At 60.7% G+C, this 18,180-nt stretch overlaps 1 protein-coding gene across 1 annotated transcript in view; it reads right to left on the reverse strand.

The window, feature by feature from the left end:
* Positions 1-18,180, reverse strand: part of TMEM132C (transmembrane protein 132C) — a 147,100-nt gene that overhangs the window by 50,774 nt on the left and 78,146 nt on the right. Inside the window, exon 3 of the mRNA XM_037051869.1 lies at positions 5,936-6,082. Coding sequence (XP_036907764.1) covers positions 5,936-6,082 — 147 coding nt within the window. The remainder of the gene's footprint in view (positions 1-5,935; positions 6,083-18,180) is intronic.

Below are 18,180 nucleotides of genomic sequence, written 5' to 3' on the forward strand. Positions count from 1 at the left end.
CCTAGCAAGGCTGCTGGAAATAATAAGAATCACATGGTATCATTCAGTGAGCCGTACTAAGTAACAACCACAGTGCCCAGAGGTTACAATGAACTTGCTGTTTGCCCCTGCAGATCCTACCCCAGCCTGATTTCACAGAGGAGAACCTGAGGCCGGGAGCGCCGTCCGCGGTGGCACGGAGCCAGGCCGCAGGCCCCGAGCAGCTCTGACAGCGGCACTGCAGCTGCAGAGAGGGGCGTCTGCCTTTTATGTCATTACTGCCGTCATCGCGGGAGCCCAGGAACGCTCTGGCTGGGGCCAGTTCGGCCTTAGATCTTCAGCCCTGGCCGTGCCGGCCGGCTCCCCTGGGCCCTCCTGGTTCCCCTGTGTGCGTGTGGACCGTTTGAAAACCCTGCCCAGGTTGCTCTCTGCCCTCAAGCCCTCTCCTTCCTGTCGGGGGCATGTCCCCCCAGACTGGGCTCCAGGGACCTCAGAGCCTCAGGCTCTCTGTCTGATGAGTGAACGCTCTCCTAGGCCAAAGCGGCCCCCTCTTCCTGGTCACCTGCCTCCACCTCAGTCGTCCCCTCCCCTTCACTCGCCAGTGTTTTCGGATTCCTGCCTGGGTCAGACATCACTCGCTGCACCCGTCTTCCAGCAACCCCTTTGCCTAATTAGGAGGAATGGCGACCCTTCCCTGCTTCCCTTGCAGCTAGGTGTGGCCTTGGGGCTACGTTCTGTCCACAGGATGGGAGCAGAGGGGACCTGTGCAGCTCTGGGTCCTGCCTTCAAAAGCAGAGGCCGGCTCTCCACTTCCCCCCCGGTCCCTGGTTATGGGTTGGAAGTCACCCTGGTGACGAGCCATCTCGGCCTCTGTCCACTGCAGCAGCGTCTTTGGGGTGTTGCCATGACAAACTGGGAAGAGTCTGGGCCTCCTGCCTCTGCAGAGGGGACCTGCCTCATGAACCCACGCGTGAAACAAAACAGAAACCGACTTTCTTGTTGAATCAGTGATTGGGGGGGGGGGGGCAGGGGACTGTCACAGCAGACCTGTACACCCAGACCCATGCACACCTCCCTGGTGACCACTGCAGGTCCCAGAGAGTGACTCGCTTTGGTCTGTCCCCCGCTGAGACATGGAAGTGGCACCCTCAGCCCGGAGCCAGCCACGCAGTCAGGGGACGCGCCTGTGCCCTTAACGGAAGCAGCCGCACTTCCTCCCAGAGTTGACAGTGACAGGCATGATGGATGAGACGCCTCTGCCACTTAGCCGGCCTGGTTTCCACAGCGCTGCGGAGAAAGCGCCGCGCTGAGATGGGACAGGCGAGGAATAATAAGGCCCACTTATGAAGAATTAATGTGATGTGTGAAACGGGGAGAAAAGCATGATTAGGTTACCGGGACAGGCTCGCCGAGCAGCCCGCGGAACAACCTGTCACCGCGCCGCGGAGGAGAGCAGTGGGTGAGTTCCAGGACTAATTTAAAGTTATTAGAATAATCTCTTGGCGCTCAGAGGCTGCCTCTTCGCCCGACTCTTTTTTTAAAATTTCCTAATACGTGTTGCTGTGATCTCTCCTGAACAAACCCCTGGAGGAGTTTGCCAAGGGAGGGGTGCGGCCGTCCTGTGAAACGCTGGTCTGCGTGGAGGCTGCGGAAGGGGCGGGGGCCGGGCCCGGTCTCTCGGAGACCGGCGCCGGGAGACCACGGCGTCGGGAAGGGCGCGCCTGTGGTCCTCCCTCGGGCGGGTCAGTCTGACTCACTCTGTGCACCTGGTGGGCGCGGCCCCCACCTGCCTTCTGCACACTCCTCACAGGGAGGGCTGTTGACACAGGTGCGGCTGGGCCACCGTCATGCCCGAAACATTTCCCAGGCTCCTCACTGTTCTTCAGAGAAAGACAAAAATACTCCTCTGTTGCCTAGCGCCCATGGCTCTCGCCCATTGGGGGCTCCTGGGGGCTGGTGCCCATCTCAGACCTCGGGAATGTGGTCTGCCCTCGGGCACCCAGAGCCACCGGAGAGAAGGAACCGGGGCTTCTGACGCGCTGCAGGCAGCAAACCACTTGGGACTCCCGTGCACCAGAACGCCCCCGCCCCCGCCCCGTGCAAGTGCAAGTGCAAGTGCAAGCCTGTGGACCTCCGGGCACGGGAGCTGGGGGAGCAGAAGGCGTGTTGTTCCATGTACATTCCGAGTTCACAACTGCGTGAGTGCATTACCTACCCTCCTCCGCACACAGAAGGAAGTACGGAGTAGAGAGACGTCACAGCAGAAAGGGAAGCCGTGCCCTAGCGAAGCAACATGTGACAACACACCTCAGACCCCTGGGGTGGACTCGTCCGCCGTCCAAGCGAGAACGATGGAGCCCCGGGGCCCACAGGCCACAGCTGTCCCTCTTCCGCCCTCCCAAGTTCACAGTGCCCTGAGGCTGGGAGCGTCGCCCTCAGCCACCCAGCTCCTGACACTGCAGCAGAGTGTGTGACCAAGAGGGTCTGCAGGGGGACAAGCAGGAAGGCGTGCAGAATCGAGGGCCAGGCCACCTGATGTCCCTCCGAATGAGTGTAGGTTCCCCCTGCACGAGTGGCCGGAGGGCAGCTGAACCGCGGAGCTCGGATGGGTGCGTCAGCCTTGCCAACTCACGCGGAAGACTGGTCCCAGGGGGTCCCAGCCCGAGGCAAACCCTGCGTGCACTGTGACGGTGCCGGGGACACGCGATGTGCGGCACAGGCTTACACCCGTGTTTTTGAACACGTCTTTCTGAGCATCACAGTGAAGCATGAGCGTTAACGAAAACGAGCTGAATAAAAAGACAAGGAAGGGGGCGAAAGCCAGAAAGCCCGCGTGTGCAGCTGGCGTCCCATCAGCCCCACCCTCAGACCCCCACGTAACCGGGCAGCGAGGCCGGACATCAGCAGGGCCTTCGCGTTCACACCGCACCTTCCGGCGCCCTTCTCCAGGGCGTGTGAGCGTCTCCATTCCCCGATAGAGACGGAACTTATTTCTAAAAACCGTTTGCAACCATCGGCCCACCCATTCAGTTGGACGCTTCCTCCCTGCAAATGGCTTCATCCTTTCCTTCATCTTCCCAAGCGCAAGACCCCTCCGTTGACAGAAGCCCGAGGGAGCCCCCCGGAAATAACGGGTCCGGGGCGCTTTGTGGGGTGCCGGGCGCTGTGAGACACACGGAGTAGGGCCGTCATCAAGTCCCCATTTCTCAGATGCTACACCTGCCTCCCGGCAGAGGCCGTAACCGCGGCCGTGCAATAATGACGCCCAAGAGGAAAATTCAAGCAGGAGTCTGTGACCCAGCGCAGGTGAAGGTGTGTGGTGAAGCGCCGCGGTCAGTGGGGCTCGGCCGGGCCTGGCAGGGGAGGCAGGGTGACCCTCCCTGGGGAGCCGGTGTCAGCTGTGGCCACCCAGGTGGCAGCACCAACGTCCCCGCTGGCTTCACAGAACCCCCACAGTGCACACAGACACCTACCTTCTCGTTGCAACGAGGTCACCCACGAACCCTGTCCCCGCTCCAGCCCCCAAGGGTCTAAAACAGCTCTCGTGGTTTTGTCCTCAATGCGCATTAGGACATCATAAAAGCACCCCAAACGCACGATTTCAAAGACATTATTCCTAAAAATAAAGGCCAATTTTCAAAAGCCAGAACAATTTAACGCTGGTTCCAAGGAAACTGCGGTGAGCAGCAATCCCGGCAGGATGGGGTGAGGTGTGATTTGGGGAGCGTTCCGGGCTCTGGCCCGATACTGTCCCTCACACAGGGCACAGCACCTCACATGTGGGGGACAGCCGGTGGTGTCTGGAGATCCCCGTCAGCGAGGGAGTGAGCAGCGGACGTGCGCCGCGGTGTGCCGAGTGGGCTCCCCAACAGCACCAAAAGGCGCTGACTCGGGGGGTCTTTCACTTCCTGCAGCTGATGTCACTGAACAGGAGCTGGGAACACACATCCCATCTACCCGGCTCTCACAGCCGGCTCTGGACCCGTGTCACCACACCCCGACGGCTGTCCTGCGGCGTCCACTCTCCCTCGAAGGTAAACATGGCCACGGAGACCTCGAGCTAACACCAGCGAATGGGCAGGGGGCGGCCAGGCCTCCCCGAGCCGGCCCCGACGCTAACCCACGGGGGCCGACAATTCTGGGGTTGAAACCGAGGGAACGCAAGTGTCGGACCTCGGCTCCCCCTGCCGAAACACCCGGTGGCGCGGTGGACAGCGTGTTGACACTCCTGAAAGCACAGGCGCGCCCAGAGCGGTTTCTGGAGAAAGCCTGGAGCTAACAGGGTGACCTTCAGGACTCCTTAGAGCTTGCCGGTAAGGCATCCCCCTCCCCTGGAGACACCTTCTGGAAGTGACATGAGGAACTATTTACATAAGTTCTCTTTTCTTGGCAAAATCCACACGCATCGGGTGGGCTAGTTAGATTCCCATGCATTTGACACAGGAGATTTAATTCGGCATCATCTCTTGCTTATAAAAAGGGACCAGGCATGCCTTCGGACACCCAGTCCTCACCTGAGGGTGTCCTAACAGTGCTGGCGGGTGACGGAGGTGAAGGCTGGGTTCGGAGCCGGGGGGCTGTTGGGGACACGAGGTGTTTCGTTGGCTGCACATGAAAGGAGAGGACGAGGGGGCTTCCAGCCAAGTGAGAGGGGGTGGGATTTTTCTCTGCAGCGGAGCAGCCCTCACAGAAGGACATGTGTCCCAGGAAGGGTCCGTCTGTCTGACAGTCCCCCGTGGCTAATCCCCTCAGGAAAACACCCTGACCCAGTGCACCGAGAGCCTCGAAATGACGGAACGTTCTGATTCCAAGAAGAAGCCTGGAGCAAGACGAGAAATGGACAGAGGTTTACGTAGAAAGGAGCTTCCTGTCCACGCGGGTAAACCGTGAAGACCACGTGATGGCCCACGTGACGCAGGCGCGGTGGTTTTCGTCCCGGTAAATCCCCCCGACGGGATGTCACCGCCATCAGAGGTGGTACAGGGACAAGGAGTCAGGAGAGGTGGTGTCCACAGAAGCCAGAGGAAAGGACAGAGGGTTACAGTCTATGCACAGGTAGCCGTCCCGCACTGGTGGCATGAATGAGCCCCACGGCACAGTCACTACATGAAGATGCTACGGGTGTGGGAAGCGCGGGAGGGGAACGACGCAGCCTGCCAGCACGGCGGAGCCCTGGGGGGCGGGCACAGTCACATGGGGTTTGACATCCGTGTGCCCCGTGACCGTGTCTTCCCAGCGCTCAACAGTGAGCACATGCTACTTCCAGGCCCAGGGAGTGGTCGCTTTAAATGGCCGTCCAGATGTCCCCCACAGCACGTCCTTATGCAATACTGCCACCGATCGTCACCTCCTGCCCTTAAATCCATCCCCAGTGGTGACAATTCCAGCCCTGTGAACCACGAATATATACTTGATAAGCAAGCCGCCCGCCTCCGGTCCCCTAGGGGGGGCACTGGGAGGCGACACGGCCCCTGGGGACACAGGTGTCAGTGAAGGGGGCGCGTGAGCCTTGGCGAAGCAGAGTAGAATCTCGCTAACTCATCTCTGCTCCAACGCCCGGACCACGACCCTTCAGAACCAGCGCCCTGCCCTCCGGCTGACCTGCCAGACGGCACTGTCCCCTCTTTGTGATCCACTCCCGAGGATGGTTTTCTCGCTGCTTTTAGAGAGAGAGGAAGGGGGAGAGAAACATCGAACGGTTGCCTCCCATATGCACCTGGGAGAGGGACCAAACCCACAACCCTGACCGGGAATCGAACCTGCAACCTTTTGGTTTATGGAATGACGCTCCAACCAGCTGAGCCACGGCAGCCAGGGCCACATGAGGCTGCCCAGGTGTGAAGGCCGAGGGTTAGTAGTGCTGCTAGGCAGCAGCAAATGTGTCAGTCGAGCCTCTTAGGCGGACCCTGGGTCATGAGGACCCCGCGTGGTGGCTGCAGACGGGGGCAGTGCTTACCTGTCGTGTGTGCTGGGCCCCAGGCGCTGGCACACCACGGTGGCGGTGGCGTGCTTCCCGCCGTCTCCCACCTCCTGCCGGACGTCCCACTGCTGAGGCTCGCGGCTCCGGGCACTCAGGATGTTCACCCCCTTCTTCACCTTGGCCCTGCAGGGAGACGGGCGAGGGAGAGGCCAGGTCAGCGGCCGGTCGTGTCCACGGGGGCCGCGCAGCTGGCAGCGGACAAACCCCCATCCGTTCTGCTCGCTCGCACCCTGGTTCGGCCGCTCTCAGACTGTTCTGCATTGTTTTCATCGACGCACATGCTGAGCTGTTTGTCTTCCATTGACACGCAAAACTACGGCTCAGGAAGGTAACAGCTCAAAACACTACAAACACACACCCCCATCCTGCTAACCGCCCAGAGTTGGGGGGTAAACCCCGGGGAGTGGTTTAAAGGCTAGACACGGCTGAGCAAACGGAATGAGCTGGTGGTCACAACGAGGCCTCCCAGACCATGGGAGGCGGTGAGAGACCACTGCCCACCTCTCACACGTGGGTGTGTTCAGGGAGCCCCCCCAGACCAGTGTGAATGGATCGAGGGGAGTACACGTGTATTCTCTGTGCCCCCTCCCAAGTCTTACGTTAAAATGATTTGCTGAACACACTGGCCCCCTCGGCCCCAAGGAGACCAGGGTTTGCCTGAGAGATGAAGGTCCAAGACATGTCAGCACGTGAGAGCCCCGCGGGTCCTGACCCCCGTGGTCTCCCAGCGTGGAAACCCTCACCTGCACTGCCCGTGATGAATGTCACAAAATGTGACTTTGCTTGGAGCTGGGTTTTGCTGCATTTGGACTTCGCTCGAGAGGGCTCAGGTTCCACAGCGCTACAGCTGGCTGGCTGCACGTGGCGGTTCCCGCACACACGTGGACTCCCGTGGACCAGCCCCAGGTCAGCTGACCTTCAGGTAGGGAGATGCCTCGCTTGAGGCATCTTGGGGCCTCAGCACACCAAGTAGCGGTTTCTCAGGCTGGTGGTGGAAGGGGAGCTCAGAGACGTGCCAAGGGTGGGAAGGCTGCCCCCTGCCCTTGCTGGCTGTGTAGATGCAGGGGACACAAGCCCAGGACTCACGGTGGCCCTCAGCACCAAGTGTGGTCCCACCCGACAGTCAGCCAAGAAGCAGGCCACAGTTCCATTGCTTCAGGAACTGAGTTCAGCCCACAGCCTGACAGGCCTGGGAAGCAGAGTCAGCCCCAACCTCCAGGTAGGAGCCTGTTGGGCAACCCCTCCATTCCGCAGGGAGACCCCCCGAGATGTCAGCTGAGCCCTAACACAGGGACGCTCTTTCCAGTTGCTACATTTGTCTCCGAGGGCGGGCGGGGCGGGGTGAGCTTCTATTGGGAAGGCTGCCAGGCCACCGGCGTTGAGAGGCTCTGCGAAGACCTGAGATTCTGGGAAGAGTCGACTTGAGCTTTGAAACAAGAGCCCTGCCCAGCCTCAGCAGATTAACGCAGCTCTTCTCGAGGTGAAAATCTGTCCGTGCAGCCGGAACAGCCGGCCCGGCGTGGCCAGGTCTGCGCACGAGGCGCATGAGGACGGGGGTCCCGCAGGTGGGACTGGTAGGGCTGGACCTGAGGGTCTGCCAACCGGAAACAAAACCGGGTTTTTCCGTGGCCCTGATTTACCAGGCTCCTCGGGGGGGGGGGGTGTGCACCGCCAGGCGACATGTCCCCTGTGTGCCCTCAGACAGACGCAACCCGAAACAACAAGCGGGCACCAGGTCGCACCCCTGAGACTGGCCAAACCCAAACTCGGCCGAGGGAGCCCCGCTCCCTGCTGGTGGGAGACAGGCGCCCCCTGGTGGTTTCTCACGAAACCGACCCCACTCTTACCACACAAACCAACGACTGTCTCCTTGGTGTTTACCCAGTGGATCGAAAACGTATGTTCACACGAAAACCTGCACACGGACGTCTCCGCACGACTGCCGAAACCTGGAAGCGGCTGAGACGTCCCTTAGCAGGTGACGAGGAACCAGCCGAGTCCGTCTGACAATGTAACATTACTCAGTACAAAAAAAAAAGCTCTTGAGCCTTGAGAAGACACACAGGACCCTCAGGTGCACATGAACAAGTGGAAGAAGCCAGTCTAGACAGTCACGTCCTGTATGGTGGCCACTCCAAGACATCTCGGAAAAGGCAAGACCTTGGGGACAGCGAAAGGTCAAAGCTTGGAGGTCGCCGGGGGTTGCAGGGGGAGGATGGATGGGCGAGGCCCAGAGGATGTTCAGTGAGCGCGTGATGCATTCTTGATGGGCGTTTTCAACAGCGGGGAGAGGTTTCGCCTCCGGAAAGGTTGAGAACCACTGGTCTCTGCCGACAGGCACTGCTCGGCTGGTTCTCATGCCCTCGCGTCAAGGAACCAAGGCGGGGACAGAATGAGTGGGTGGAGAAAGCAACAGAGACGTTTGCAGACCCATGATGAATAGGGTCTGGGGACCGCTGGCTCGCCACTCCTGTCGGACCCTGAGGACCCGTGGAAGATGAAGGGACATGGCCCAGCAATGCTAGGAAGGGGCCCCAACAGGACAGGCACCAGCCTGGCGGGGGGCGGGGCATGGAGAGGGAGGGACCGAGGCTGCGAATCTGGACAAAGGCCGGAGCTGGGGAGAAATACTCCTTGTACGTGGAACGCTTCCAACTGTTTTATAAAAGGCGTTGCTGCTTCACTGCACCTAACGAGAACGTGAGGGCGGAGGTTCTTAATTCCCCTGCAAAGAGGACCTGCGTCTCGGCGATGCCTCCCGGGTCAGCCTCAGGCCTGGCTCTGTCCACCAGGGACTCCGAGGGGCGGCGCCTCCGCTTCCCGCAGTCAGAGGACCGCGTGGCGCAGTGACCAGAGGAGGGGGCCGGCACCCGGACGGCCCTGAAGCCCACAGACCCAGACGCCAGGGGTCTTTCTCTTCCTCCCCGTCCAAGCGATTGTTGGCACAACTTGCGGGCAGAGCAGCTCCAGAGTATAGTAAAAGCTTCTGGACTATACGCTCAGGGGCTTTCCATTTCCGTGTCGTTAATTGTCACCTCATCCTTTCATTTTCTGCACAAATAAGCCAGGGGCTCTGAAAACACAATCTCTATGCACCCAGGGCCCGGAAAGGGCAGGGCTAAGCCCCAGAGCCTTCCACAGGCATTTGCTTGTGCCGTGGAAGCTATCGATGTTAATCAAAGAGGGGAGGCTGAAGCTTCCCCCTCGCTTCCCCGAGGGGCAGGTCTTCTGAGGCCTGAATTTCAATGCCGCTCGCAGAAACCTCCAAGGCAACCGGATCCTGTGGTCCCCGGCATACGGGTGTGTTCTGGGCTCTGAGGCTACGCTCACTGGGTAGCAGACGCGCTGTTCTGAGTCTGGCAGAGGCGTCCTCCCCGGCCTCCCCTGAGGTGGCGTGGAAACGATCCAGGCCCAGGAAGGCCAGCTCTGCTCTGGCTCACCCAGACTCCCAGATCCAAACCCCATTTCCATAACACCACCTTCGTCACAGGAAGGACGCGGCTGCCGGGTACGCTGCGAGACGCGTCAGCAGCGACCCCTCCTCGGCCATGTGCCTGCATGAATGCCTTCGCTGCCCCCCACCCCGTTTTATCATGAGAAGTTCCAGTACACAGAGGCGTTACCAGCATCGGGTGGGGAATGATCACGCCCCGCTACGCGATTCCACTGTCAACATTTCATTATATGTCGTCAGAAACCCCTCCACCCGCCACCCCACTACCATCCACCAACCAGCCGTGTCTTGGGGGGCCTTTCTAAGTGTTACAGTGCAATCCACCCCAAACACTCAGGCATGTGAATGACTCACTGGCCGAGGGCACGGATAGTCACAGCAGCACAGCTGCCCACCTATGAACCTGTCACTGCTCTCGGGGGACAGAACAGGACCCTCACCCCAGAAATTCCCTCCTGTTCTGTCCGGGTGGCCGTCCACCTCACACCCTCAGAGACATCGAGGCTCCTGCTTCCTTTAAAACGCAGATGAGTTTCATTACCCGGCATCACGCAGGGCACGGTCTCTCTGTTTAGGACGCCTTTCCGTGGGCAGAAAGCACCCGAGACCCTCCTCTGGGGGGGGGGAGCTGTGCCCTTGGCACCCACCCCTCCTGCTGCTGAGTTGGGTGCCGCCACATGGGTGGACACGTCCGCTATTTCTGGCCCGGGACTATGATGAACAAAGTCACCATAAACATCTTACTCAAGTCTCTTTCTGGTTATCTTAGGGTTATAATGGGCTGTGTGTGTGTTTTTTAAATGGCACCAGTTCACGATACCTTCAACTGTGAATAAAAGGAAACTGAGTCCAAGGTGGGTAGGGACTCCCGCTGGTAATTCTGCTGCTCAGTGTCTCAGAACCAAGCTTGAACCCTGTGCCTTAAATACGGTCACAGAAAGGCTGCCAAAGCTCCTGCTATTATGTCCTCACACCACCCCATGCAGACACAGGTATAAGTCGTAGGGAACTGGCAGTGCCAGGGAGCGACCTCTTTATGCCTCCCTCTAAGGCATTCCCCAGATGGCACCCATGCACTAAAATGACCAGAAGTGGGTCACAGGGCTACCTCTCTCATGGGAAGGGGACCAGGGCCGGTAGCCACTAGGGGTTAGCCGATCAATGAAGTTCACCATGGACGTTTACTCCGCATGGACGAAGACTTGCCTGACTTTCTCAAGGTCAAGCTGTATTCATGGTAAGCCCGTGACCCAACTCAGCACTGCTGACGGGCAGCCCAGTCCTCCTACTTGAGGGGCTTTTATTCTGCCGGGACTCGGGACCAGCCGGCCGCTGGCCCACGCTGTGGACGCAGCTTTACTCCCTTCATCTGTGCAGGGTCGGGGTTCCCTTCCCAGAGTGCAGACCAGGTGCCTTCACTGCTGAGGTCTGTGTCTCCCCCGGTGCCTGGCCCAGCTCCATCCACGCCGGTCACCCAAGACGAGGCACCAGCGTTCACACGGGGTTCACGACAGGCACGCCGAGGGTCCCGAGTCTTGGATTTCACGGGTGTCACTTCTCACTGCTCACGATGCTCTTCGTCATATCAACACCCCATACACTGACTTGGCCTCTGGGGAGAAGATGTGGCATCGGGGCTCCAACCATACCGTCGGAAATCCTGAGACCTTGGCGAACGGGACCGTCTGCCCCCCCCCCCCCCGCCCACCGTCCAGGGCTGTGATAACCAACCCAAGGCGGGAGGGGAGGGGAGCGCAGGGGCCCGGGTCCGGCCGCGGACGGGTGGCTCACCCCCTCCGCACCACGGTCTCCTCGTGCGAGAACGCAGGGAACAGCAGGGCGAAGGCTGGCGACCGGAGGAGAATCCAGGCGGAGCATATGGGAGACGCGGGAGCCGCCATGGGAGAGGCAGCTTGTGGGACGTGCAGGGAGACGGGTTCCCACAAACACAGCTTGGATTTGCGGTTGTTTTGAGCCATTCATTCAAGTACAAAATCCTTCCATAAACAGTTCTGGCGCCCGGATGGCAGGGGCCCCTAGACTTGGGGAGGCCTGCCCTCGCTTGCGTTAACGAAATCGCTCCTGCTGTCCTGGCAGGAAAGGGACGTGGCTCCTTCGTGGCCTCGGTTGCCACTCAGCCTGGGAGGCCTCAGAGCCCCCAAACGTGGGCAGAGTGACAGCTTGCTTCGGCTGCCTGAAGGCAGTGCCACCCACCCCCACCCCCCCGCCACGGTGGCTCGCGCTGCAGGCAGGGGGGCCCGTGCATTGTTTGTCCTTGGAGGTGGCTCTGTCTCCATCACGGGTCGGTGGCCTGGAAGGAGGAGGTCTGAGCTGGCCTGTATCCCCGCCGCCCAGCACTGGCCATCAGGAACGTGCGGGCCTCGCCCAGGGCGGGCAGGAATCCGTTCCATGGAAGCAAAGGCCCTCCCGGCCCCGAGACAGTTCCTGGTGAANTCTCAAGGTCAAGCTGTATTCATGGTAAGCCTGTGACCCAACTCGGCACTGCTGACGGACAGCCCAGTCCTCCTATTTGAGGGGCCTTTATTCTGCCGGGACTCGGGACCAGCCGGCCACTGGCTCACGCTGTGGACGCAGCTTTACTCCCCTCGTCTGTGCAGGGTCGGGGCTCCCTCCCCGGAGTGCAGACCAGGTGCCTTCGCTGCTGAGGTCCGTGTCTCCCCCGGTGCCTGGCCCAGCTCCATCCGCACCGGTCACCCGCGATGAGGCACTGGCGTTCACACGGGGTTCACGACAGGCACGCCGAGGGTCCCGAGTCTCAGATTTCACGGGTGTCACTTCTCACTGCTCACGATGCTCTTCGTCATATCAACACCCCATACACTGACTTGTCCTCTGGGGAGAAGATGTGGCGTCGGGGCCCCAACCAGACCGTCGGAAATCCTGAGACCTAGGCGAACAGGACCGTCTGCCCCCCCCCCCCCCCCCCGTCCAGGGCTGTGATAACCAACCCAAGGGGGGAGGGGGAGGGGAGCGCAGGGGCCCGGGTCCGGCCGCGGACGGGTGGCTCACTCCCTCCGCACCACGGTCTCCTCGTGCGAGAACGCAGGGAACAGCAGGGCGAAGGCTGGCGACTGGAGGAGAATCCAGGCGGAGCATATGGGAGACGGGGAGCCGCCATGGGAGAGGCAGCTTGTGGGACGTGCAGGGAGACGGGTTCCCACAAACACAGCTTGGATTTGTGGTTGTTTCGAGCCATTCATGCAATTACAAAATCCTTCCATAAACAGTTCTGGCGCCCGGATGGCAGGGGCCCCTAGACTTGGGGAGGCCTGCCCTCGCTTGCGTTAACGAAATCGCTCCTGCTGTCCTGGCAGGAAAGGGACGTGGCTCCTTCGTGGCCTCGGTTGCCACTCAGCCTGGGAGGCCTCAGAGCCCCCAAACGTGGGCAGAGTGACAGCTTGCTTCGGCTGCCTGAAGGCAGTGCCACCCACCCCCACCCCCCCGCCACGGTGGCTCGCGCTGCAGGCAGGGGGGCCCGTGCATTGTTTGTCCTTGGAGGTGGCTCTGTCTCCATCACGGGTCGGTGGCCTGGAAGGAGGAGGTCTGAGCTGGCCTGTATCCCCGCCGCCCAGCACTGGCCATCAGGAACGTGCGGGCCTCGCCCAGGGCGGGCAGGAATCCGTTCCATGGAAGCAAAGGCCCTCCCGGCCCCGAGACAGTTCCTGGTGAAAAGAGAGCTCTCAGGGCTACTTCCCGTTTTCCTACCTGTCACCTCTACTAATCGGCATCACCCTCCTTCTCCAAGGAGCAAAGTCCCACCGTACCCGGCTGCACCTGAAACACCGGGACGCCTCCCCTCTGGGTTGGCCCGGCCCCCCCGCGCCCTCACCGAGCTGCTGACCAGGAGGCCAGGGCTGAGCACGTCCTCCAGGAGGCCCGGAGGGGGCTCTGCGGGAAGCCCACCGGGCAGCCGGTCCTTCTCCATGACGGTGTAAGGAATTCCTCTCCAGGAGGGGAAGGAATTTAGGCAAAGGGTCTGTTGTAGGACATACAGTGGGTTCACTCTGAATGTATGAACTGATGAGATTTGCACTCTGAGGTGGCCTGTCTCCTGGCCTGTCCCCACATTTGGGATTTGGGGGCCGAGGAGGGTTAATTCAACAGCCGCTCTTCCCACCAAGCACCTGCCCACTTCGCGACCTTTGCACTGGCTGTCCCCACGGCCGGGACAGTCTCCCCCGTGAGCAGGTGGCCCTGTGTCACTCCAGGAATGTAGGTCTCTGCACAGATGTCACCTCCTTAGAGAGACCCCACGCCCAGACACCAGCACTGACGCTGCTCACCTCTGCCTGCCTCTGGTCCCCTTGCTCTGTGCTCCTCATAACCCTAAACATGTTGTGCGTCTTACACACCAGAACATCGCCTCCCACCACTGCTGTGCTCGACCGGAGTTTGGGACATGTGTTTGGGAAGCAAACGCGCAGGACTCGTGGGCCCCGGAAATCACACGTCCTGGGCCTTCGTGCGAGATACGAGGAACCCGAAGGCCACGGACCCTCTCTGGTGGGGGCGGGTGAGCAGAACAGCGTGACCTGCACAGGGTCACCGGGCAAAGTCCACCCCCATTGCCATTGGCTTCCCCTGGGACCCAGCAACCACACCAACAGAATGTGCGCCGAGGCCACCTCCAGGCAGCGACACACGGAGGGAGCTATCTGCTGAGGCGGGACTCTAAAAACACTTCGCGAGGCGTTCTTTGGAATAACACGCGTCGGGGAAACTCCCGAGTTCCCGCCGACCGGCTGAATAACTCCTGGCGCTGCGCCCGGGGGACCATACTCGGCCACCGGAAGACAGAGCGAGGCGGGCCTCCTGTCGTGGGAGAGCTCTAGAAGGCGCGTCTGTGCGGAACGGGAGGCCCTGGGCTGTGCACGCAGAGCATCTGCTTTCGTGAAAGAAACAGGGCAGGGAGACGAAGTGTCACCCTACGTGCGTGCGTTTTCACATAGAGCAGTTGGAAGGGGACGCGGGAGATTGACGCAGCGGCTCCACAGCGGGCCGGCCGTGGGGGCGGCCGTACGGTGGCCGAGAGGAGAGGGGCCAGGAGTCTCCATCCCTTTCCCATGGGAGTGATTTTTGAACTGGGTATTTTCTTTTAGAAACTAATGGCATGAAAAGTGACCCGTGACTCGGGGCAGGCAGGCTCGCTCCAGTGGCTGACGGAGGCAGGCCCTGTGGTCAGGCCGGGGTGTCCCCACCAGCCCTGGAAGGACCAGGCCCGTGAGGAGCTGGGCACCAGGGCACTGGTCCCCATGGCTCCATTGGGCCCTTCTTGGCAGTAAACGCCACCTCGGGCGGGACAGCCTTCTGTGAGTTCCGAGTCTCCTGAAGGCGTCAGTGAACCTCACACTGGTCTGGGGTGGTCCCTGGGCCTTGCAGAGGGACCAGCAGTGACGCTGGTCAGCGGCCTGTCCCCTGGTTTGCCATCGGCCGACCTCCCCCTCCCCTGCAGATGCCAACAGCCCAGCCCTTCACACGGGCCCGGCCACGGAAGGTGCTTTACAACTGTCTGCTGAGCCCGTGCGAGCAGCAGGGTGTGGGCTGGCGATGAGCACCTGCCGCCCAGGGGACGCGATAGCAGGTGCCGCCTGTGTGTGCGGTGTGGCTGGATCCGGACACGCCGTCTCAGCTCCGCCACCGAGATGCCGCGTGAGCCCTGGGCCCTGGCGCCATGGCTGGGCCTGCATGTACAGGGAGCATAACCCGCAAGCCTACGTCCCTGGTTTGCTGGGGGAGGGGTGCCCCAGCAGGATTGGGAACGAAACACAGGCCCATCCGAGGGCCTCCCTCTCGACGGGCAGGAGCCTGTGGGGTCCTCTCATCCTGCTCGGGGTGGCCCTCCAGAGACACCAGCACATTTGGCTCAGTCCCCTCTGGCAACGCGGGGGGACCCTGGTTTCCTGGGTTCCGCGCCACCTGATGGGAGTCGGACGGCAGCCGGCGAGCTTCGTGGGAGCTGCCCATCAGCTCTGCGATGCGGAAAATGCAGGAGGCACCTTCGGGACCAACACGCTACCTACCGGATGCACAGACGCAGGTGGGGGTGAGCACGGCCCTTCTAGGGCAGGGCCTGAGCGACGCGCGTCCGGGGAGAAGGCAAGGCGTGGCGACGGGCGAGCCCAGCAGCCGTGCGTGCAGCAGGCTCGGCACGCATGTCGGGAGCCAACACGCTGTCCAGCTCTGGACACGAGGAGCGGAACGGTAACTACAGTGCAGTGCTACGCACCTGGGGGCCCAACATCACCTCGCCTGCACTGCTTTGTCTGCCAGCAGCTGCCCTCATGCCCCTGGGGGTGGGGAGCTCAGGGCCGTTTGTCTCAGGAGCAGGCACGGACGGACAGCACAGTGTCACAGCCCCTGTGTCCCAGCGTCCTCGGCCTCTGTAGAGTGGGCTGGCTCGGACCCCGAAGCCCTCCCTGGGCTCAGCTCCTTCACCACCTGCCCCTCCGGCCTGTCCCGCCCCCTTGCCCCCCCAAATGTCCTAGCCCACAATCAATTTCCATCATCAAGATGTACGATCACCCACAGACTTGGAGAGAATCCGGGGAGCCCTGGTCTCCTTCAGAACCTGCGTCTCCGAGACCTGCTCACCCCAGGATGGGCCTGTCAGAGGGTGTTCACACCTTTCCAAGGCTCCAATCAAAAGCTTCGAGGGTCCGATTACCTGGCGGGGCGGGCTCCCCCCCCCCCCCCCGCAAGGCTGCCCCAGAAAGAAACCTGCAGGGCTCCACTCACAGTCACAGCCGTAGACAGGCGGGGTTTTCCGAGATTGTGCCCCGACATTTCCGGAGCTTCCTTCAAAGCCGCCCGGGGACAGTGCCTCGGGGACGGACGGTTTGGTCTCAGAAGGAGAAGCAGCCTGACACCCACGCAGAGGCAAGGGGCTCGGTTTGCTCCCTCTCGATCCCCAAATCTCATTATCGCCCTCCTCTCTGGTGTGGTCTCGGCCGTGGCGAGGGCTCCCGGAGAAATGTGCAGAGACAGGATAAAAATAAGGTGGGAGGGGTCACCCAGTGGGGGCTCCCTGCACTGGGTGGGGATTATTTGGGTTGTAAGTATCAGACCGACTTAAGGGAAAAAATGGTGGAAAGTGAGAAAGCAAGCAGGTTTTGAATTAAACCAGGGGTTGGTCAGGCCATCTGGACCTGGGCTGGCGCGCTCTCTCTCATCCTGCCCGGGACTGTGGCCTGGCCAGGCAGGAATCGGGCACAGACAGATGTCACCAGGCCATTCCCAGCAAGACCTGGCTAGGGCCTGCAGGCTGAGCTTTGGATCGAAAGTGAAGGGACTCTCCTTGCGTAAAAAAGAAGACACATCGGATTCCTTTCGGGGAAACTCTGGATGCCTCCTGGGTAGACCGTGAGCACCACTGTCCCAGGCAGGACAAGAGGGCTGTCCCAGCTCCTGACAAGCAGCAAGAACCTGTCAATCCTCTGCCCTTTTGTCCTGTGCGTGCGTGACTGATGGCAGTTTGCCACCGGTGAAGGCGCGTCTTTACTGGGTCCGCCAGTGCGAACACGGACCAAGCCCAGAAACAGTCTTGCACCCATTACCGGGGCGGCCCTGGGCCTGGGTCCCGTCCACACACAAGTCGGTACGCGATGCGTCCATCCGTGCCCCTGATGACAAAGGGCTCTTTGGCGCCAAGGTGACCAGGTGCCCAGCTCTGTTTTTGCAAAGCCCGCTGCCTTCCCCACTGCACCATCTCGACGCCCTGGTGGACGTTCACGGATGGTCAATGTAAGGGTTTATTTCCGGACTTGATTTGATTCCGTTGATCGAAATGTCTGCCTCTGGGCGGTGAACACAGCCTCGGTGTGAACAAAACCCACGGTGTCTGGAGGGACGTTTCTCCCATCGGGAGGCATGAACCCCTCAGATTAGCTCTTCTGACCCCAAACTGTTTTGGGCTATTCTGGTCCTTTGCATTTCCGTATGAATTTTAGGATCGGCTAGAAAATCTGCACAGAAGTGGAAGTCGGGACGCTGCGCGACAGGGATCACATGGAGTTTGTGGACTAATTTGGGGAGCCCAGCATCTGTACGAGAGGACGTCTCCCAGTCTCAGAACGTGACTCTCCAACCGCGCGGGCGTTCTCGCGTTTCTCTCGCCACTACGTTGTAGCTTTCAGGGGACAAGTCTTGCCCCCTTTTTCGTGGGTTTATTTCTAAGTACTTTACTCTCCTACTTGCTACTGGAGACAGAACCGTTTCCGCCTTTTCATTTCTGAGGTTCACTGCTCGCGCGTGTAGAAATGCGTTTTTGTATCGGTCTTCCGGCCTGCAACCCCTGCTGGGTGTTTTATGGGTTCTAACGGCTCCGAGTTGTGTTCTCGGGGCCTCTGAACACGCCATCACGCCACCTGCACGCGGGGAGAGTCCTGCTCCCTCCTTCCCAGTCCGGAGCCCTTTTCTGTGTCCCTGCCCGAGTGGCGTGGCAGCGGGAACCTCCGGTACAGTGTCGAATAGACCTCACACGAATGGATGTCCTCGTCTCGTTCCTGTCCGTCCGACTCTGTTTTACGGATAGTGGCGAGCAACGCACGCAAAGGTTCCTGTCGTTACACAGATCCCAGCTGTGCAAGGGGGTCACCGGATGAGAGTGAAAAGGTAGCAAAGGCTTTGGATCCTTCTAGAACACACAAATCCCAGTGGGGTGCCCCTAAGAATAACTGAGGACTGAGAACTGCTGGTCTGAGAGAACCCACCTGACTCCTCCGAGGGGTCCGTCGAGCCCAAGGCACTA

This window comes from Sturnira hondurensis, unplaced genomic scaffold (assembly GCF_014824575.4).
Source record: "Sturnira hondurensis isolate 20B ecotype Veracruz unplaced genomic scaffold, ASM1482457v3 Scaffold0007406, whole genome shotgun sequence".
Lineage (NCBI taxonomy): Eukaryota > Metazoa > Chordata > Mammalia > Chiroptera > Phyllostomidae > Sturnira > Sturnira hondurensis.